Source organism: Heterodontus francisci, chromosome 34, assembly GCF_036365525.1.
Source record: "Heterodontus francisci isolate sHetFra1 chromosome 34, sHetFra1.hap1, whole genome shotgun sequence".
In the NCBI taxonomy this organism is placed as follows: Eukaryota; Metazoa; Chordata; class Chondrichthyes; order Heterodontiformes; family Heterodontidae; genus Heterodontus; species Heterodontus francisci.
The window spans coordinates 20,759,605-20,782,209 of NC_090404.1; the positions used below are offsets into that span (position 1 = coordinate 20,759,605).

The following is a 22,605-nucleotide window of genomic DNA, read 5'->3' on the forward strand; positions in this document are numbered from 1 at the left end:
AAAAATCTTTGTCAGTTCTGTCAGTTGGAAAGCGATTTAGAATGGCAATGTGACTGGAAAAGCAGCGAGACACAGTATCTCAGTGAGAGTGTTCCAATGCTCTCACTGTGGAAGGAGCTTCAACCAGTTGCACAACCAGAAGAAAGCATTATATCACAGAGGGGAGAAACCGTACACATGTCCTGTGTGTGGACGAGATTTCAACTGATTGTCGAATCTGGAGAGACACAAGGACACTTGCACCAAGGACAACCCGTGGAAATGTTGGGATTATAGGAAGAGATTTCAATGCATGTCTGAGCTGTAAATCCAGGAGAGGCCGTTCCCTTGCTCCATTTGTGGGAAATGATTTAACCAGCCCTCCCATCTGTTCATATACCTCTCAAGGGAAAGGGCCATTTAAATGCTCCATGCGTGGTAAGGGATTAAATCACTCAAAACAATTGCTGAAACATCAGTGAATCTACATGACTGGAGGGGTTGAATCAGTTGTTATTGACAATGTTAGGCACATCCAGGACTGTTTAATAGTCTGGATGAATGTCAAATAAAGCAAATGTTAATGGATGACGTTTAATCTTGTCATTAAAAAACCTAATCAGTGATTATAAATGTTTAGCATGGCTTCATTGTTTTTGTGTTCTATGCTGCTATTTATAAAGCTCGCATTCCTGAATCCATTTTAACAGTGTTTCGAGGATTTCCTTTTTTTGTGTTAAAACTTGGGAATCGATATTTTTTTAAAAACTGAAAAGGCTTTCAGTTACATTGATTCATCTGGAATTTTCGGAGAGATTTCAGAACTTTTTGGCTTTGGACAGTGTGTAATGTACACAGACTGCAAGGTACCTATTTCCAAACAACATGGCAGGGGAGTGACAAGCCAAGATTTATGATTGTTATGTGTCTTGATTGTTGAAGTTTAGTTTCACTTTGGGATTGTGAAACAGTCAGTTGTTGCCTGGAGAGGAGAAAACTGCCCACCTTTCTCTTTGAAAAGAAATCCTCCATTTGCTGAGAAGAAACCCTGTGTTTCAAATGTGGCAGATTCCTATTGCCTCCTGTCTCTGAAGAATCCTGCATCAAACTGTACTGTTGCGTCGTGTGTTTTAAGAAGTCCTGAATGGTTGCAGAAACCTTGCATCTTAAAAAAAGACTTTGCATCAAATATGTAAGATCTAAGAAGATCCTTGTTGCTGATACTAGGTAGAAGACCTATGTGAAGCCTTCTGTAGTTGAATTTCTCTGAATACGTAACCAAACAGACTATTTATTGACCTCGCCTGGAAAGACTCCGAGTGGCATCCAAATATTCGACTTTGGGACACCTCGCCAAAACAAAAACTTCCTTCCAGATCTTTGCAGTCTAAATCATTGTGGTTTTAGCTTTTTGATTTCCTTTGAAACTGTTGTAAACAAGAATCCCTTTTCCCCGGTTAACCGGTTTTTGGGTGAATGTGTGTGAGGACGAGGAAATAAATAATACGGGGCATGAATAATTCAATTTGCGAATATATTTACTTCATTATTGGTTAAGACTTGGTTTTATAATAAGTAGATAATTGTGTTGCTTATCAGAGAACCCTGGTTGGTGTGCTTTATTCTTGGGGCAAATAGAGCATCTAATTGGTTATTTCGGTAAGTGGCAACATTTGTTGATGTGTTGTGCCCTGTGGAGAAGTGGCACTGACTTGACAGTCCACTACTGCGGTTGAATTAGCTAAAATTCAATTACAACTGAAAAAAACTTGAGCAGGAACAGGAATTGGCAAAACTTAAGCTTCAACAATAAATGCAAAAAAGAAATAGCAGTAAGAAGACTTGGACAGGAAAAAGAAACAGAAAACCCTAAATTTGAGTTTGGACAAATGTGAAAATGAAAAAACCTTGCATTTGAGGGCAAGGAGAAGGAAAGAGCAAGACAAAGAGAGGGAAAGGAATGCAAATTAAGGGAGATGGAACTAAGACAACGGGGTGATCTTGACTCCAGGGAGAATTCTGGTCAGGAAGATTCTGAGTCCGGCCAGGACCCAGCAAAAAGCTGTTTAAATTTTTATAAGCCGTCCCTATGTTTGAGGAAAGGGATGAAGAGGCATTTTTCATTTCTTTTGAAAAGATAGCCAAACAAATGAAATAGCCAAAGGAAAGCTGGACACTGCTTATGCCAAGCAGATTGATGGGCAGATCTCAGGAAGTTTGTGTCATGCTTTTTGAGGAGGCTTCTGCAGAATATGAGATGGCAAAAAGGCTATTCTCGCTGCGTATGAGTTAGTCCCTGAAGTTTACCGACAGACGTTTCAGAAGCTCCGGAGATTGGCTGGGCAGACGTATATAGAATTTGAGAGGGTAACGCAAATTAATTTTGATCATTGGATACAGCATTAAAGATGGAAGCAAAGTATGAGAAACATAGAGAACTGGTTCTCCCAGAAAATTTTAAAAAATCATACTGAGAACTTAAACGTTTTCAAGAGTCAGACAGGCAGCGGAAATTGCTGATGATTTTGAGCTTGTGTACACCCCCAAAAACCTGAGAGGGGTAGAAGGTGGGAGTGTGAAAGGAAGGCAAGTGGCCGGGGACAAGAAGGGACAGCTGAGAATGCCCTAGGATCACCTCCTCAGGCCATAAAGGAAGGGGCTGAGGGTAGAATTGAGGTCCACAAGCTGAAGTGTTACCATTGTCACAAGGTGGGACATCTTAATTCTGAATGCTGGAAGTTGGTACCTAAAGCTAATGCAGAGAAAGGGTTCTGAAGAAGGGTCACTGACCTGAAACGTTAACTCTGCTTCTCTTTCCACAGATGCTGCCAGACCTGCTGAGTATTTCCAGCATTTCTTGTTTTTATTTCAGATTTCCAGCATCCTCAGTATTTTGCTTTTATTATTGCAGAGAAAGAGGCTCTGACTGAGAGTACAGGAGATCAGGCTGTAGCTTAGACATCAGCTGCAATTCCTGAAAGTTAAAGTGATTTCTTGACAACAGGAAAAGTAACCCCTGATCCGTCAAGTGAGGCAGGCGAACCTATTGCTATACTTAGGGATACAGGAGCAAACTGTTTTGCTGGGTAAAGGTATAACATTGCCACCAGCGATCGCACTGAATGCTAAATCTTTAGTGAATGAGATTGGCAGGGAGTAGATACCCCTACCTTTATATCAGGTGTACCTAGAGTGTGACCGAATGTCTGAGACAGTAACTGTAGGAGTTGTCCATCGTTTGCTGGTAGATGGAATTAACCTACTCCGAGGGAATAATTAGGCGAGAACAAAAGTATTAGCTTCTCCCGTAGTCACAGAGAAACCAAGTGAAGTTAAAGAAGCAGAACAGTTAAAGGAAAAAGTTATAGGAATATTTCCTTCATGCGTAGTAACCTGAGTAATGACTAAACGAGTTCCATTGTTGGTAGCAAAATTGGCACCACAGACAGATAACCAAATGTGTGAAACCTTTTTGGGGATTCAGATAATCCAAATGAGAAGTTTAAAAAATTTTCTCGAATCACAGCTCAGCAAACTGATCCAGAATTGAATAAAGTGACACAATCAGCTCTAACAGAAGCTGAGGCAAAAGGAGTTCCAGAAGGCTAATCTGTTAAAGATGGGGTTCTGATGAGAAAATGGGGACCGCCTCATTGACCTGCAGATGAAGAATGGATGGTTGTTTGACAGATAATGGCACCACCTAAGAATCGCTGGGAATTATTAAAGTTAGTGCATGAAATTTCGATAGCGCTACATATGGGGATCCGGAAGACCAAATCACGTATGAGTCTACATTGTTATAGCCAAGTCTTCCCAAGGACATGGTGCCGTTTTGTAAAACATGCCATACATGCTAGATTGTGGGAAAACCATAACCTGCCATTAAACCAGCACTTCTAATTTCCATACCAGTTATTGGTGAACCATTTAGTAGGGTGTTGGTAGATTGCATAGGACACTTACTGAAAACAAAAGAGGGACACCAGTATATACTCACTATCATGGATATGGCTGCTCGATTCCCAGAGGTAATTCCCTTGAGGACAATCACTGCCAACGTAGTGGTAGAGAAATTAACCCAATTCATCACTAGATATGGATTACCGATTGAAATTCCATAAGATCACGGATCCAATGTTATGTCTAAAATGTTTCAAGAAGGTATGGGTAATTTGATTTTCACGCAGTTAAAGTCTTCAGCATATCGGCCACAGACATAGGGAGTTGTACCATCAGAGTCTCAAAACAATGATTATAATACACTGAATATCACCATGATTGGAATAAAGGGCTAGATTTTCTTTTATTTGTCAATAGAGATTCATCGAAGGAGTCTACAGGTGTTAGTCCTTTTGAATTAGTTTATGGGCATGAGATAAGAGGTCCTCTAAAACTAATCCAAGAAAGGTTTTTGGAACATAGGGATGAATCTTCTGCACTAGACTATGGCCGGAATTTTATGCCACCGCAGCAGGATGGCCTTCCCGACCCGCTGCCGCCTCTGCCCCACTTTATGTGGGCCGCGGCGGGGGTGGGGGGTAGGGGGGTTGCGTGTGGGACAAGAAACGGACAACCGGCTCAAGGTCAATCAAGGCCCTTAAGTGGTCATTTAACAGCCCCAGGAGTGCGTCCTGACAAATGGTGCCCAATTGAGGGCCACTCCTGCTTCCCCAACCATCCCCAGAACTCGAGACTCCGCACTTCCCCCCATTCGACCACCCTTGCCTCGCCTGGGCGCGACCGGCGAGGCAACCCTAACTTACCTTTAGTCCTGGCTCCATGTCCTCGGCTGGGCTGCAGTCCCAGCAATGGCCACCTCTCCGGGTGGCGCTGCTGGGACTAAGAACTGCCAGCCGGATCATTGGCTGGCAGCTCAATGAGGCGAGACTTCCTCCCTCAAGCGGGTGGAAGTCCTGCCTTGGCATAATTAAAGCCCGGGGACCCGTAAAATGCCAGACGGGGGCCCATAAAGTGTGGGATGGATCTCCGGGCCGGGCGGAAGCGAGTTCACCACCGACTTTTACGTACGCCCGACATAAAATCCAGCCCTCTCTGTACAATTTAACATTGTCCAGCTGACCACTGGGACAGTTGGCAAAAAAAGAACTCCGGGATCCAAACTGACCCGCATTAGGAACTGAACCAGTTCTGGCTTTGGTTTCCTTTTGAACTCTCTCCATCCTCTTTATGCAGCCCCGATCAGTGCCATGACCTGTCATAGATGATGGGTTTGGAAAGTGGGGATTGTTAATGCAGTGGCAAACATAATGAAAATGCGAGTACTGGGGTAATGGATGTAATACTGTAGCATTCAACAACGAAACAAATGAACACAAAATATATGCAGACAACACAGGTGAAAGATGTAAGCCTGGATAGCCTTCTGCCACCCGCCGCTGTTCAGAGAGATGTCCCCACATGATAACTTGGCCACGGTCATGTGCATGCAGACTATAATCTCTATCACCATTGACCTGTAAAAGGGCAGCAGCAGGTGAGACCAACAGACACTAAAGTTTGTGGCGCAGAGAATGAAGTGGCTCCTTATTAGAGTTTTTGATGTTATTATGGTTGAGTATCACAGTGGATTGCAAATCTTGATCATTATCCATGATACATAAAGTTATAAACTCCCCTTTCAGAAGGTTGTGCACGAAGTTCTTTACAGCTTCTATAAGAAATGATTTTTTTTTTGCTGGTACTGTTATATTGGCTGATATATTCGGCACACTAACTATGATGCGACAAATATCCAGTGGCACCAGTATACGGATTAACACGTAATATGCTGGCACCATTACCAACAATCACAGTAATATAAGCGGATAAAATTTGAGATGTAAAAGAGATATAAGTATTGACTGGAACCAGTAAAACTGGACGGAGGAAACCCAGCCAACGACAGTCTGTGAGATTGGTGACAGTCATGGTCTAGGGAGAAAATGATCAAGTTCATCTCCGAGAGAAGAGAATCTGTAAAAGAGAAGCAGTGCCAGTAAGTGCGAAGAGACTGATTCCATCCTCACCTCACTCCCCCTTCACAACAATGTGTCTCTTTTACAAGTGGGTGGGCTTTGGTCGAGATGTTGAAGGTCACAATATGTATTAGTTTGGTTCAGTGGTAACTGTCCAGTATTTTAATCGGGCAAATGTAACTTCGATCCACCTGCAGAATTAAATTGGATCAGATAGCGGCTGATAGCCCATTGCAGTACCCAGGAAGATGTCTCATAGGCACATGGAAACAGGACTAGGCTATTCAGCCCATCGAGCCTGCTTCACCATTCAATTAGATCATGGCTGATCATCTACCTGATATCCACTCTCCTGCACAATCCCTATATCCCTTGATGTCATTAGTATCCAGATATCCATCAATTTCTATCTTGAACATGCCCAATGATTGAGCATCCACAGCCTCTGCTGTGTAAAATTCCAAACTTTCACTACCCTCTAAGTGAAGAAATACCTTCCCATCTCAGTCTTAAATGACCTACCCCTTATTCTGAGACAATTTCCTCGGGAGCTAGGCTCAGCAACCAGGGGAAACATCATATCTACACTCACCCTGTCACGCCCTGTAAGAATTTTTTTTTTAGGTTTCAATGAGATCACCTCAGAGAATACAGGATGATGTAACATGCTCTGTAGCGCTATTTGAAGAATGATTTTCAGTTTGCCCAGGTCAACATTCCTTCCTCAAAACATATCATTTCTGTCACTGTAGGATCTTCCTGTGTGCAAATTGTAATATTATTTACATAAGCTGTTACTAGGTAGATTATGTATATAGACATTAAGCATCATCACAGGAGTCTGAACCCCTTGTTGTTCACCTTTTATGAAGATGTCTTGGAGATAAGACCCTGTAAATAAGCTCCTGTTATTTTGATCCAAAGGCTACTGTCTTCATTAAATACTAACAGCACATTGACCAGTATAGTTTATGGTGGCAGCGGGAAAAAATACTTTTGTATTGTAAAGATGGAAGATGTGAAAATATCAGAGAGAAGCATGGAAAGGTCAACATCCTTACTGGAGACTTTTGAGCAAGTGGCAGGGCCCAACCAGTCTGAGGTTTATTTTTTTATTTAGAGATACAGCACTGAAACAGGCCCTTCGGCCCACCGAGTCTGTGCCGACCAAGAACCACCCATTTATACTATCCCTACAGTAATCCCATATCCCCTGCCACCTATCTCCACTAGGAGCAATTTACAATGGCTAATTTACATACCACCTGCAAGTCTTTGGCAGTGGGAGGAAACCGGAGCAGCTGGCGAAAACCCACGTGGTCACAGGGAGAACTTGCAAACTCCACACAGGCAGCACCCAGAATTGAACCCAGATCCTTGGAGCTGTGAAGCTGCAGTGCTAACCACTGCGCACTGTGCTGCCCTAATTGACCAATTTGAAGATTCGACAGGTACCAGGTGTCAGATCTAGCGGGATGGCCAGATTGGGAACAGGCCAGTATTTTACTGTATGCCATGGGAGACAGTATAGAGGACATTTTTAACTAACCTGGGGATCGATTAAAAGGAAATACCATATGGCAAAGTAATAAGAGCCTTGGAGGGATGCTTTAAGAGAAGAGAGAATGTTATCATGGAAGGGGCGAAATTCAACAAACACGGCCAAAAAATGCTTAAAGCATTGATTCATTCATTAATAATCTATAAGAAATTGCTATTGATTGTGACTACAGGAGTTTGTGAGAAAAAACTGATTTGGGACAGTCATCCAGGTCACAAATGAAGCCCTATCAGACCAGCTTCAGTCGAAAGAGGATTTAACTTGTCAAAAATCCAGTCTATTGAACAGGCAGGTAGAGATTTTAGATTTAGAGATACAGCACTGAAACAGGCCCTTCGGCCCACCAAGTCTGTGCCGACCATTAACCACCCATTTATACTAATCCTACACTAATCCCATATTCCTACCACATCCTCACCTGTCCCTATATTCCCCTACCACCGACTTATACTAGGGGCAATTTATAATGGCCAACTTACCTATCAACCTGCAAGTCTTTTGGCTGTGGGAGAAAACCGGAGCACCCGGAGGAAACCCATGCAGACACAGGGAAAACTTGTAAACTCTACACAGGCAGTACCCCGAATTGAACCCGGGTCGCTGGAGCTGTGAGGCTGTAGTGCTAACCACTGCGCCACTCGTGGGAGTTCAACCTCAAAAATTCTAGAATCAGTTGAGTCTGTGGAGAAGACAGAATAATGGCGCCAGAAAGCCTGAGAGGGTGGGAGGGTGGGGCGGGGGGTGGGGGTGGTGGGAAAGACATTTACAGGCAGCAACACTGAATTGAAATAGGGGAGGCCAGAGGCAGTACCAGCGGGAAATTTGCCCAACCCGAGAAGCTGAATGATTCTGGTGCAAGGAAAGGCAGCACTTTCAGCAGGTCTGTTGCAGAAGGAAACAAATGCTGCAGGCCATCGAAAAATAGATGAACTAAACGGGAAACAAACGATCAATGTTCCCTTCCTTGGGGAAGTGCAACAGAAAAACGAAGATTGCTGGGAAGCAGAAACCTCAGTGGGGGAAAATAAAACCAACTTCAAATTGGATAGAGGAGGAGCAGTTTCTGTCCTGTCTGATAAAATGCCACGTTTGTGTAAGGAAAGGCTTGGGAAAACTAACAAGAAATTATACATCCTGAGAGGGATTTAATTGTTGGAGAAATACAAATAACCTTAACACACGGAAATAACACCTTTCTGAAACCCTATATGTTATAAAGAACCAAGCCTGTTCATTGCTCAGTGAGAAAGCTTGTTTACCCATACAGCTGTTATGCAGGGTGGAATAGAGCATAGGACAAGAGAAACAGTCCAGTGATCTTAGAGCTGAACTCCCCAAATTATTTTAAGGTTTAGGAAAATTAAAAACAGTATCACAATACTCTCAACAAGGAGGTAGAAGCAACATGTTTGTTCACCCTGAGAAAGGTCCCAGACCCACTCCTGGGAAAGATAAAGATGTAAATCAATCCCTTGCTAAACCGAGGAGTTATTTCCGCAGTGACAAAAACCCATCTACCCAGCAATGTGGAACATTGCCCAGGTATGTTCTATCCACACAAACCAGGACAAATTCAACCGGACCAATTACCGCACCATCAGTCTACTCTCGATCATCAGCAAAGTGATAGAAAGGGTCATCCACAGTGCTATTAAGAGGCACTTGCTCACCAATAACTTGCTCACTGACGCTCAGTTTAGGTTCTGCCAGGGCCACTCAGCTCCTGACCTCATTACAACCTTTGGCCAAACATGGACAAAAGAGCTGAACTGGAGAGGTGAGGTATGAGTGACTACCCTTGACATCAAGAAAACATTTGACTGAGTATGGCATCAAGGAGCCCTAGCAAAACTGGAGTCAATGGGAATCAGGGGGAAAAGTCTCCGCTGGTTGGCGCCATAGCTAGCAGAAACGATAATGGTTGTGGCTGTTGGAAGTCAATCATCTCAGCTGTAGAACATCACTGCAGGTGTTCCTCAGAGTAATATCCTCGGCCCAACCATCTTCAGCTGCTTCATCAATGACCTTCCTTCAGTCATAAGATCAGAAGTGAGGATATTCGTTGATGATTGAGCAATGTTCAGCACCATCCATGACTCCTCAGATACTGCAGCAGTCCGTGTAGAAATGCAGCAAGACTTGGACAATATCCAAGCTTGGGCTGATAACTGACAAGTAACATTCGCAGCAAACAAGTGCCAGGCAATGACCATCTCCAACAAGAGTGGATCAAACCATCTCCTCTAGACATTCAGTGGCATTATGATCGCCGAATCCTCCACTATCAACATCCTGGGGGTCGCCATTGACCAGAAACTGAACTGGAGTAGCCATATAAATACTGTGGCTGCAAGAGCAGATCAGAGGCTAGGAATCCTGCACTGAGTAACCCACCTCCTGACTCCCCAAAACCTGCCCACCATGTACAAGGCACAAGTCAGGAGTGTGGTGGAATACTTTCCACTTCCCTGAATGGGTGCAGCTCCAACAATACTCAAGAAGCTCGGCATCATCCAGGATAAAGCAACCTATTTGATTGGCACCCCATTCACAAGCAGTCACTCCCCCCATCACCGACGCACCATGGGAACAGTGTATACCATCTACAAGATGCACTGCAGCAACACACAAAGTGTCTTTAGACAACACCTTCCAAACCCACGACCTCTACCACCTAGAAGGACAAGGGAAGCAGATGCATGGGGTCACCATCGCTTGCAAATTCCCCTCCAAGTCACACACTATTTTGACTTGGAATTATATCGCCGTTCCTTCAGTATCGCTGGGTTAAAATCCTGGTACTCCCTTCCTAACAGAACTATGGGTGCACCTACCCCACATGGACTGCAGCGGTTCAAGAGGCAGCTGGCCACCACCTTCTCAAGGGCAATTAGGAATGGGCAACAAATACTGGCCTAGCCAGTGATGCCCACAACCCATGATTGAAAAAAACGTGTGTTGTGCAGTGGTCATGACTCTCCATGAAATGGAATATCACATTATCTCATTGTTCTGAGCTAATGTCACTGTACCATACTGTTCAGTGTGCTGTTAATATTAAATGAGGATAGGAGAATTCTGGTCAAAGTAACAGGAGTTTTTTTTTTTTACAGGGGTCTCGAAAGCCTCCACATTAACACTGAACAGCACTAGGTTCAAATCCGTAACTACACATCCTGTGGTATTGCTTAAGGTCGATATACATAATCTACCCAGCAACAACTTATGTACATTATATGACATCTCCCCCCACGTCTCTGACTTCATTCATCAGGTCTGTAATGCTTGGGGTTCTAACGAATCTGCCATAGCGCATTCTTCTTTCACTTGTTTGGGATATTGGTTCTTTCGGTTCTTCTTCCTCACTGTCCTGTGGGTCAATGGCTCTACTGGATAACTCAGGTTCTCTGCTTTCACTGTCGTCTGAGTGACCTGCTGTTGATTGTATCAGTGGTTCATCAGCGCTATGGTAGCTGATTCTCTTGATTTTTCCACATTATTTTTTTTGTTCTGTGATGTCAGTTCCAATGATGATCTATTCCTTTGTATCCATCCCTGGTCTCTCTGGACTCCATGGGATAGAGGATATGGAGATTTCTCCATCACTTCCCCAGATTGACCCTGATCTTTAATCCAAACTAAATTTCCAGGTCGTCGGTCTGTTTGTTTTCATTTATTTATTTTTGCCCTGTAGCATCTATCATGATTCTCCGTTTGGATTTGCCTCTCTTTGCCTGCTCTCAGCCATGCCTCCTGCTCTGATTCAAGGCTCAATGGCGCTTGGGAGTGTGGACAGTTGTGTTCGCAGTCTCCTACCCGTTAGCAACTCATGTGGGGCCAACCCGTTCTGGAGTGGCATTGATTGATAGTTTAATAGTGCCAGCTGAAAATTCTCTTTTTTTTTAAATTAGTATTTTCATGGTTCGAACTCCTCTCTCCACATCTCAATTACCCTAGGTGTACCACAGTGAACTGGCAACATCGGCAAACCCATAGGTTTCGCCAAAATCTTTGAAGGCTTCATTCGTGAATTGTGGACCATTATAGGAGATCACTAGGTATGGAATGGTATGTGTGGTGAAAGTTTATTTTAGTGATCTTCCCTTTATGTTCCAACAGGCCCATTCCCAGGCGCTCCCCATGGCCTGGACGGAAATGAGGATGACATTAATGGGTCTCCAGCGTCATGGCTGGCAATAGCAGATGTGATACACATGGAAATCATGTCTTCCATCTGCTTGGAAACTCCCAGTTACCATACTGAGTTCCTTGCTCTTGCTCTACACTTGCTGATTCTTAAGTGTGCTTGGTGTAGTTTCTCCAGCATGTCTGATCTTAAAGCCCTTAGAATAACTCGTCTTTCATCGTACAATAGTATGTCCACCACGATAGTAATATGGATTTGCTGTTCATGATACTTTATTAAAATGGGGTTATTCGGCTTATATTCTGGCCAACCATCTTGGCAGAACTGTCTTACTTTTTCGTAGACTCCGTCCTCTTTCTGTAGCTTTCTAATTGAGCGTAATCTTTGAGCAATTGCCAACAAACCTTTGCTTATAGCTAAGGAAAAGGCTCACAATCCCTCCACGAATGAGACAACCCCCACTTCAGGGATAGCAATTGCTACTCTTTATTTATTTAGAGATACAGCACTGAAACAGGCCCTTCGGCCCACCGAGTCTGGGCCGAGCAACAATCACCCATTTATACTAAACCTACAGTAATCCCATATTCCCTATCACCGACAACACTAGGGCAATTTACAATGGACAATTTACCTATCACCTGCAAGTCTTTGGCGGTGGGAGGAAATCAGAGCACCCGGCGAAAACCAACGTGGTCACAGGGAGAACTTGCAAACTCTGCACAGGCAGTACCCAGAATTGAATCCGGGTCCCTGGAGCTGTGAAGCTGCGGTGCTAACCACTGCGCCACTGTGTTCTTGATAAAACGTCAGCTGTCACCTGATGTTTGCCTGGGAGATATGCAGTTGTTATATCTCATTAGTCGTAGCCAAAATTTCTGTGCACTTGGGAGTAAGCTTGCTAAGTCCTGTGAATTAAGCAACGTCGCTAGTGGATTGTGGTCAGTTTTCATATTGAACCTGAGGCCCAGAACGTAGTCTGAACATTTTTTTGCATGCCCACGTTGCTGTCAATTAAGAAGGTGGTGGTGAGCTGCCTTCTTGAACCGCTGCAGTTCATGTGAGGTAGGTACACCTACAGTGCTGTTAGGAAGGGAGTTCCAGGATTTTGATCTAGCGACAGTGAAGGAACAGCGATATATTTCCAAGTCAAGATGGTGTGTGGCTTGGAGGGGAACTTGGAGCTGGTGATGTTCCCATGCATCTGCTGCCCTTGTCCTTCTAGGTGGTAGAGGTCCTGGGTTTGGAAGGTGATGTCTAAGGAGCCTTGGTGCGTGGCTGCAGTGCATCTTGTAGATGGTACACACTGCTGCCACTGTGCGTCTGTGGTGGAGAGAGTGAATATTGAAGGTGTTGGATGGTGCCAGTCAAGCGGGCTGTTTTGGCCTGGATGGTGTCGAGCTTCTTGAGTGTTGTTGGAGCTGCACCCATCTTAGCTTTATTCTGGGAAATCATATGAATAATTCAAACCTCTGAGGTGTGGCCGCTACAAACACAGTGTCTCCATCAAGAAATTCAAAGAGGTACCCTTTGATTAGAGTCTTCACACTTCCTATTATGACCTTCCTAAATAAACATGGGCCACCCTTTTATTTTAACCTCCCTAGATTTGTTAGCCAGCTTCTCAAATCAGTTGTTTTAATTTGTCTTGCATTAAAAAAAAAACAATTCCCAAATTAAAAGTTACCTTTGGACAATTAATCCAACCATGAACGAGGTGATTGTAACAGCCTGGATAGGTGCAGCTCCAGCAGGACTCAAGAAGCTAGGCACCATCAGGACAAAGTAGCCCGCTTGATTTGCACCCCATCTACGACTTTAAACATTCACTCCATCTACCACCAGAGTAAATGGCAGCATTGTGTCCCATATGCAAGATGCACTGCAGCAACGTGCCAAGTCTCCTTTGAAAGCACCTTCCAAACATGCGACCTCTGCCAATGAAAAGACTAATGCCAACAGTTGAATGGAAAAGCAACCACATACAATTCTTCCTCCAAGACACCATCCTGACATGGAACTAAAGCGCTGCTCCATCACTGTCGCCGGGTCAAAATCCTGGAACTCCCTTCCTGGCAGCATTCTGGGTGTACCTACAACAGATGAACTGCAGTGGTTCGAGATGGAAGCTCACTGCCACCTTCTCCATGGCAATTAGAGATGGGCAATAAATGCTGGTTTTGCCAGTGATGCTCACAACTCATGAAAGAATAAGAAAAATGTCCTTTCCTGATGGCCCATAGCACGTCGTGGATGTCCAATTCTGAGTTTCTAGATCTGTTAGTGGGACAGTGAGAGTGCCATAGATTACAATGTAACCTGCCATCTGTATGAAGACGTGACTTGGTCTTTATGAAGACAGTGCAGTGACCATTCGTACCAATGCTATCTTGTACAGATGCATCTAGGACAGGCATTAGGATTTTTCCGAATGGCAGGCAGTGACGAGTGGGGCACCACAGGGATCGGTGCTGGGACCCCAGCTATTCACAATATATATTAATGATTTAGATGAGGGAACTAAATATAATATCTCCAAATTTGCAGATGACACAAAACTGGGTTGGAGGGTGAGTTGTGAGGAGGATGCAGAGAGGCTTCAGGGTGATTTGGAAAAGTTGAGTGAGCGGGCAAATGCATGGCAAATGCAGTATAATGTGGATAAATGTGAGGTTATCCACTTTGGTAGAAAAAACAGGAAGGCAGATTATTACCTGAACGCCTTTAAACTGAGAGAGGGGAATATGCAACGAGACCTGGGTGTCCTCGTACACCAGTCACTGAAGGTAAGCATGCAGGTGGAACAGGCGGTAAAAAAGGCAAATGGTACTTTGGCAAGAGGATTCGAGTACAGGAGCAGGGACGTCTTGCTGCAATTATACAGGGACTTGGTGAGGCCACACCTGGAATATTGTGTGCAGTTTTAGTCTCCTTATCTGACGAAGGATATTCTTGCTATAGAGGGAGTGCAGTGAAGGTTTACCAGACTGATTCCTGGGATGGCAGGAGTGACATATGAGGAGAGATTGAGTCGGTTAGGATTATATTCGCTGGAGTTCAGAAGAGTGAGGGGGGATCTCATAGAAACCTATAAAATTCTAACAGGACTTGACAGGGTAGATGCAGGAAGGATGTTCCCGATGGTGGGGGAGTCCAGAACCAGGGGTCATAGTCTAAGGATACGGGGTACACCTTTCAGGACTGTGATCAGGAGAAATTACTTCACCAAGAGAGTGGTGAGCCTGTGGAATTCGCTAACACAGAAAGCAGTTGAGGCCAAAACATTGTATGTTTTCAAGAAGGAGTTAGATATAGCTCTTGGGGTGAAAGGGATCAAAGGATATAGGGGGAAAGTGGTAACAGGTTACTGAGTTGGATGATCAGCCATGATCGTAATGAATGGCGCAGCAGTCTCGAAGGGCCGAATGGCCTACTCTTGTTCCTATTTTCTATGATGAGGACGATGTTTTTAATCCCCTTGAGCTGTTTCATTCACTGCCTACCACAAGCGCAGGCTGGCAGCTATGTCCTTCAGCACTTGGCCAGCTCAGTCATTGGTGATACTAATGAGCCACTCTTTGTGATGGACATTTATGTCCCCTACTCAGAATATAGTCTAAGCTTGTACTCTATTTAGTGCTTCGCCTAAGTGATTTGAGCATTCGATGTACAGGTTTATCAGCTGAATAAAGGCAGTAGGTGATAATTAGCAGGAAGTTTCCTTGTTCATGTTTGCAATGCAGCCATGAACTGTTAAGGGGTACATCACCAACATTAAATATTGTCAGGGTCTCTATCCCCTGACTGGATCCCGCTGTATGCACATATCTGTGCTATTGGTGGACAGGAGTTATCCAAGGGTGGTGTTGGGAGATTTTGGAATGTAGACTGATACGAATGATTCTGAGTGTATGGATATATAAAGCAGTTGCTGAACTAGTCTGAGACAGCATTCCCAACTATAGTGCCAGTCCTCAGATGTTGGTGTGGAGGGATTTGCAGCATCGGCTGTGCCTGGGTTAGTATTTGTTGTCTCTGCATTCAATGCCTAGTTTGCAGCCCATTAAATCCATCGTATTTATGCTTTTATTCATTTCTAGCTGATTGATACAGCTGACTGTTTCTTCTCGGCCACTTCAGAGGGCAGTTAAGAGTCAACTGAAGTGGTGTGGAATTGGAGTCACATCTGGGCGACACCAGATAAGAACGGCAGGTTTTATTCCATAAAGAAAATAAATTTCCCTTTAAAACTCTTTGGCATCTATGTTTATCCATCCTATTGCTGCAGAAGTGAAGGTAAAATCAACTGCACTAACTTGTTTGCTCAGTGACTGTAAGTAACATTAATTGTGAAGTAACTTAATCTATTTGTTTACTGACTGTATCTTAAAGGTGCTATCACTTAACATGTTTGTTCTGTGACTGTAACTAACATTAATGGTGATGTCATCTAATTGGAGGTTTAGAATCGGGTATAATTGAGGATCCTTTGAATACCGAACAGTGCTTGTGTGGAATGCCAAACAGACATCACTGCATCTCAAAGAAAATGCACGCCCCATCCAGAGGCCTAGCGTATGCCATTTACTACACTGCCCTTGCAGCTATCGCTGTTCCAGGTAAAATATTACTGCATGTTATTCGTTATTTAATTGAATGAATTTAACCCGTTTCTCAAGCAGCTAGAACTTAAGCTCTGGTTGGATTGCATCTGAAGAATTGTGTTCCATTCCAGGCCTCCCACCTCTGAAAGAATTTATTGGCCATGGAGGGGATGTAGCACCGATTCATCAGAACGATTCCGAGAATAAGATGTTTGAATTATAACAACAGGTTGCATAAACGCGTTCTGATGTAGAGATATTTAAGATGGTTAAAGTATTTGTTAGGGCGGTGAACCAGATGTTTTTCCTCTGCTGGAGGAGTCCACAAAAGAAGTGGCACGACCTTAACATTAGAGCTAGCCCCTTCAGAGGTGATGTCAAGAAGTGCTTCTTCAGACAAAGTCTAGGGTAAATCTGGAACTCCCTCCTCCAAAAAGGAGGTTGAGACAAGGACAACTTAAATTGTCGAAACTCACGTTGATAGTTTTTTTTTTGGCCTGGTAAGTGCATTAAGGAAATAGATCGGAGACGAGTTAATGGATTTAGAATGCACATCAGTCATTGAACTGAATAGCATAACAGATTCTAAGGCCTGATGTTCCTATGTGCCTAATCTTTATGTCAACTGTGAAGCAAAACGTGGGCTCCAATAGGTGTAATATTATGTAAAATACAGAAATCCTGCTCATTGTTTAGCATTAAAATGAAGATTCCCCCAGTTAATATGATTGGGAGATGTGGACTGTGAATGTGACCTTCTCATCATCTCAAAATTGAACAAAACGTAAGAAAACGGAAAGCCTCAATTAATCGATATGGCTGTAAGAATGACATGAAAATAAGGGACAAGAATTAATAAACATGGCTGTAGGAAGTACATGGAGGTCAAGGGGCATCAATTAATAGACATAGCTGTAGGTATACCACGGGAGAAGAGGCACCAATTAATAGATATGACTTAAATGGAATTACTCTATTACTTGCATTAATATTTTTGTATTGAATTTAATAACGAACTCAATGAGTTGTTTGGATTACAGAATTATATAAATCCTGGCTAAACTTCTCAAATGTTTCAACTGCTAACGGTTTTGATGAAGCAATTATTAAGTTCTAAACTGGTGAATTAATTTATCGAGTAATAGCATTGTGATTGGTTTTTCGGAATGAGCTTATTGAACGCAAGTTTTGACTCAATGCGTTGTTGATCATTCAGCACAATGAAGCAAGTGACTAGATCGTTAATAATCCATTTTCAAAGGACATGAAATCCGAGCTCTTGATTTCATCTGTTCGGTTTATCTCCTACATCTCTTCCCAGAAGATCTGCAAATGGTTTCTATGCAACAAACCCCATTCATCCCAAACACTCTTTCAGATTCTTGCAGCAGTTCCTGTTCTTGATTTCTCCCATTCTAACGCTTTCCTCCAACTTTATTTAGGCTTAAACATCTGGTCTAGGATTCCTCCTTCAGAGTCAAGGGTCATTCCTTTTCTCCAGATCACCTGGATGAATTTCAATCAAATATCCATTTGGGAATCAAAATGAAGTCCGTAAGTTTATCTCCCCTGGTGTGTACTGTGGCCCCATGAGCCGCTCGTCAGTGAACCTGAATGTTCCTTGACTAGCCCTTCTATTTAATTCAGTGTATTAATTTGAAGTTGTGTGATCTTAGTCAGTTAGTAGAACTCTGGCGTCTTACCCCTAGAGTTATTGGTTGTATGCCCCACTCCAGAAGCTAAAGCCATAATACAGGTTGACTAGAAAGTATTGAGGGAATACTGCATTGCAAGGCTTGAAGTTCTAACATGATATATTGAAAGAATGTCTCAGTTTGAACACAATAACATAAGAATTCGGAACTGGAATCGGTCATATGGCCCTTCAAGCCTGCTCTGCTCTTCATAGTTGATCTACTACCTCAACTCCACCTTCCCAGATTATCTGCATAACCCCTTAATTCCCTTAGTGCCCAAATACCTCTCGACCTCTGTCATGAATATACTCATCGACTGAGCATCCGCAACTGTCTGGGACAGAGAATTCCAAAGATCCACAACCTTCTGAGTGAAGAAATGTCTCCTCATCTCAGGCTTAAAAGGCTGACCCCTAAGCTGAGACTGTGACTCAGTGTTCTAGCTTCTCCAACCAGTGGAATCATTTTCTCAACATCTACCCTGTGAAGCCTCAAGAATTTTATGTGTTTCAATTGCATCACCACTCATTCTTCCAAACTCCAAGGAACATAGGCCTGGTCTACTCAATATCTCCTCATAGGACAAACATTCCACCTCAGGCACCAGTCCAGTGAAACTTTGTTGCACTTCCTCTCGGTCAAGCAGGTCCTTCCTTTGGTGATGAGACCAAAACTGCACACAGTACTCCAAGTGAGGGCTCACTAATGGCCCTTACAATTGTAGTAAGATGAATTTACTTTTACTCCAATTCCTTTGTTATAAAAGCTAACATACCATTTGCTTCCCTAATTGATTGCTGCACCTGCATGCGAACTTTCTATGATTCACGTAAAAGGACAGCAAGATCTCTTGGATAACAATAATTTTCCAGTTTCCCACCATTCCAGAAATATTCCTTGATTATTATTCTTACCAAAGTGAATAACGTGACAATTAGTCATATTGCATACCATATGCCAGGGTGGTGCCCATTCACCCAACCTGTCTATATCCATCAGCAGCTTCTTTGTCTCCTCCTCACTGCTTATTTTCCTACTTTCGTATCATCAGAAAACTTGGATATATTATTCTCAGTCCCCTCATCTAAGTCATCAATATATATTGTAAATAGCTGAGGCTCAAGCACTGATCCTTGTGGCACATCGTTAGTTACAGGCTGCCAACCGAAATATCCTATTTATTCCAACTCTCTGTTTTCTGTCCATTAACCAATTGTCAATCCATGTTAATACATTGCCCCTAATCCTATGAATTCTAATTTTGTACACTAATACCTTATCGAATGTTTCTCGAATTCCAATTGTACTAAATCTACTTGTCCCCCCTTATCCATCCCACCAATCACTTCCTCAAAAAACTCTTAACAGATTTGCCAAATGCAATTTCCAGTTCATTAACCCATGTTGACTCTGCTTAACTATATTATGATTTTCTAAGTGTCCTGTTACCACATACCTAAGAACAGATTCGAACTTTTTGCCATCTACTGGTGTTAGGCTCACTGACCTATTGTTCACCGTTTTCTCTCTTCCTCGTTTCTTGAATAGCGAGGTTACACTTACCATCTTCCAATCCTCCAGAACTGTTCTAGAAACTAAGGAATTCTGGAGGATCAAAACCAATGCATTCACTATCTCTGCGCCATAGCATGCATGTTGTCAGATCCAGAGATTTTCGCCACTTAGTCTCATTGATTTCTATTATTTCTACTGATCTTAAAGTTCCTCATTATTGTTAGATCCTTGATTCCTCATTTTCTCCAGAATCTTTTTTGTGTCTTCTACCAGGAAGACAGATGCAAAGTTAAATAATTGAGGTGGGCATTACATATTAAATTGGATGAATGAAGCAAGTCGGAAGTGCTCCTGATGCTCTGGACAATAATTTATTTGGAACTATTTGTAGACTAGCTAATGGGTACATTGCTGTGGGGCCTGGCTCATTCAGATTGGCTGTAATGTGAAGTGGTGAGAGAATTCTCAGAGTTTCACCAATACAAGGCTTCACAATCTTTGTTTTATAGATGCAATAGTCATTTTAAATTTGTTATGATTTTTATTTCACTTGTTACTGTGTTTGCGTGATTTTCTATATCATTATGCTAAATCTGTATGTATTAACTATTGATCTGTTTTATTCATCATAACACAATCGACAGTTGTCAACGTATTTGAAATTACGACATTAATTAAAGGGATTTTGTTTCCTGTGATTTAAATATTGCATTTCATTCACCCGAGTTCTTCATACTCTCACCTTCATCTTGGATGATTGTATCAGTTCCCAACACTTCAAGCATCAAATCTGTAAAGTTTATATAATTTTGGTCAATGTGTCACTTCTCCGGTGAATGTATTCTGTCATTCATCGTCTCTCTCTCTCTCTCTCTTACAGTTAATTACGTGACGATTCTGATCCTCTCCAGAGGAAGGTGCGGTCTCTCTAGATGTATCACTCGGTACCTGGTGTCCATGGCAGTGACAGATCTTCTGGTCATTATCACCGCTGTGATTTTAAACCGAATTCCTGGTATTTATTTCCCAGGGAGTTTCCTGTCCATTACTCCCGTGTGCAGTGTTATCATCGCGCTGACTTATGCAGCTAGAGTCAGTTCTGTCTGGTTAACAGTCAGTTTCACCTTTGATCGATTTGTGGCCATTTGTTGCCAGAAGCTGAAAACAAAATACTGCACAAAGAAAATGGCGGCCGTGATTATCGGAATGGTCTGCACGCTGGGCTGCTTAACCAATGTTCCTTGGTACTTTATACACGAACCCATTTACATAATTAACAATGTGCCATGGTATTGCAAACTTAATTATATCCGTTATACCTCTCCTGTATGGACAGTTTTTGATTGGTTAGACCACCTGTTAACCCCTTGTCTCCCATTCCTTCTGATCCTTTTGCTTAATGCGCTGACGGTGAGACATATTCTAGTGGCCAGTGGAGGCCGCAGGAGGCTCCGGGCCCAGAGCAATGGAGAGTATCAGAGTGACCCAGAAATGCAGAGCCGGAGGAAATCCATTGTCTTACTATTCACCATCTCGGGTAGTTTTATCCTTTTGTGGATGACATATGTTATACAGTTCCTTTATGAGCGATTTACAAATGATTATAAAATCAAAGGCTTCAGTGACCCCAAATTTATTCTCATCGAAAGTGCAAATATGCTTCAGCTGCTGAGTTGCTGCACAAACACTTTTATTTATGCAGCGACTCAGAGAAAATTCAGGGAGCATTTAAAGACTTCTGTGCAATATCCATTGTATGCAATAAGTAAATTAGTCAAATAGTAACAAGAATTAATTCAAGCCATACGTGTGCCCTACATTAAGAGCCCTAGCCTGCTGTGCATTCAGAAAACAATTTTTAAAAAGCCCCGCTGTGTATTGATTAACGTGAGCTGGACAAATTGCTCCGTTTTGTGGCCTGCATCAAAACAAATCATCATGTACATTACCGTTAAGATAAGATCCAAAAGGTTGAACGATGCACATGTTGATGCGGCCTAATGAACGTCCTGTACTCATCATTCAAACATCCCCTTATACTGACAGGTTGTCTTTCTATATAGAGACACAAACATCACAATTTATTGACAGGTGGCCTTCCTGTACCAGAGACAGCAACATACCAATTTACTGACAGATAACCATCCTGTTCATTCGTTAGCTGGTGTCATCTTCTGCCCAGAGGTTGACTGTCATGGATCTCAACCTCTGACTGTCCTGTGATGTCCTTACACATTCTGCAGAGGTCAACTGAATCCAGTCCATTATATCTGTCATCCATTTCCTTCTCTGCCTCCCATTCCTACGTTTTCTATTGATCTTTCCTTTCAATAATTGCCTCTGTCTACTTTCTGCTGTAATGATGTGACCGAAGTATTGTCTTTTTCTCTCTTTGATATTATGCACTGATTCCCTCTTTTTTCCAGCCGTTTCCAGCACTTCCTCATTAGTCTTTCTGTCTGTACAAGCTATGTGGAACATCCTCTGAAATGTCTACATCTCTAATGCATTCAGCTTATCAATAGTCTCTTTATTTATTGTCCATGTCTCCGAGGCATATAACATGGATGAAAAAATGTATCAACTCAGTATTGTTTTCCTAAGATTCAGGGTCAGCTTCTTTGATGTTAAAAAGTCCTTCATTCTGACAAAGCTGTCTTTGGCTATCTCAATTCTCCTTTAGATCTCACAGTCAGATCTCTCATCATTTGTAATAAGCTGCCCAAGATATGTAAATCTTTTCACTTGTTCCAGGACCCTGTCCATTTACTTCAATTTTCACTTCTGGGGTTAGGTCCCTGCTTATCGCCATTGTCTTGGTTTTCTTCACATTCATTCTCAGTCCATACTCCAAACTCCTTGCATTCAACTTGTTCACAATTTCCTGATGGGCCTCTTCTGATTCTGCAATCAGTGCAGTGTCATCTGCATATTTCAAGTTGTTAATGTTCAACCCACCAATGATGTAACCTGGTAGATGTTCTATGTCTCAGAAGATAGTTTCAGCGTACAGGTTGAGCAGTTTTGGGGGCATAGAACGTCCCTGATGCACTCCTCATTTGATTGGAAAACAGTCTGATAAGCTGTTATGAATTCCATAACCGCTGATCATTACCAATATAGA

General features: G+C 42.7%; 1 protein-coding gene across 1 annotated transcript; it reads left to right on the forward strand.

Moving 5' to 3' along the window:
- Positions 1-16,214: 16,214 nt before the first annotated feature.
- LOC137348706 (probable G-protein coupled receptor 139) lies at positions 16,215-21,263 on the forward strand. The gene is made up of 2 exons (XM_068013963.1): positions 16,215-16,284; positions 20,362-21,263. Exons 1-2 carry the CDS (start codon positions 16,215-16,217, stop codon positions 21,261-21,263), a joined length of 972 nt encoding a protein of 323 aa, XP_067870064.1.
- Positions 21,264-22,605: the final 1,342 nt, after the last annotated feature.

What these genes read in the sequence shown, in the direction of transcription:
- LOC137348706 (XM_068013963.1), top strand. Translation starts at nt 16,215, where the DNA reads ATGCACGCCCCATCCAGAGGCCTAGCGTATGCCATTTACTACACTGCC. An exon ending in TGCAGCTATCGCTGTTCCAG is followed by an intron (nt 16,285 to 20,361) that starts GTAAAATATTAC and finishes TCTCTCTTACAG; the next exon opens with TTAATTACGTGACGATTCTG.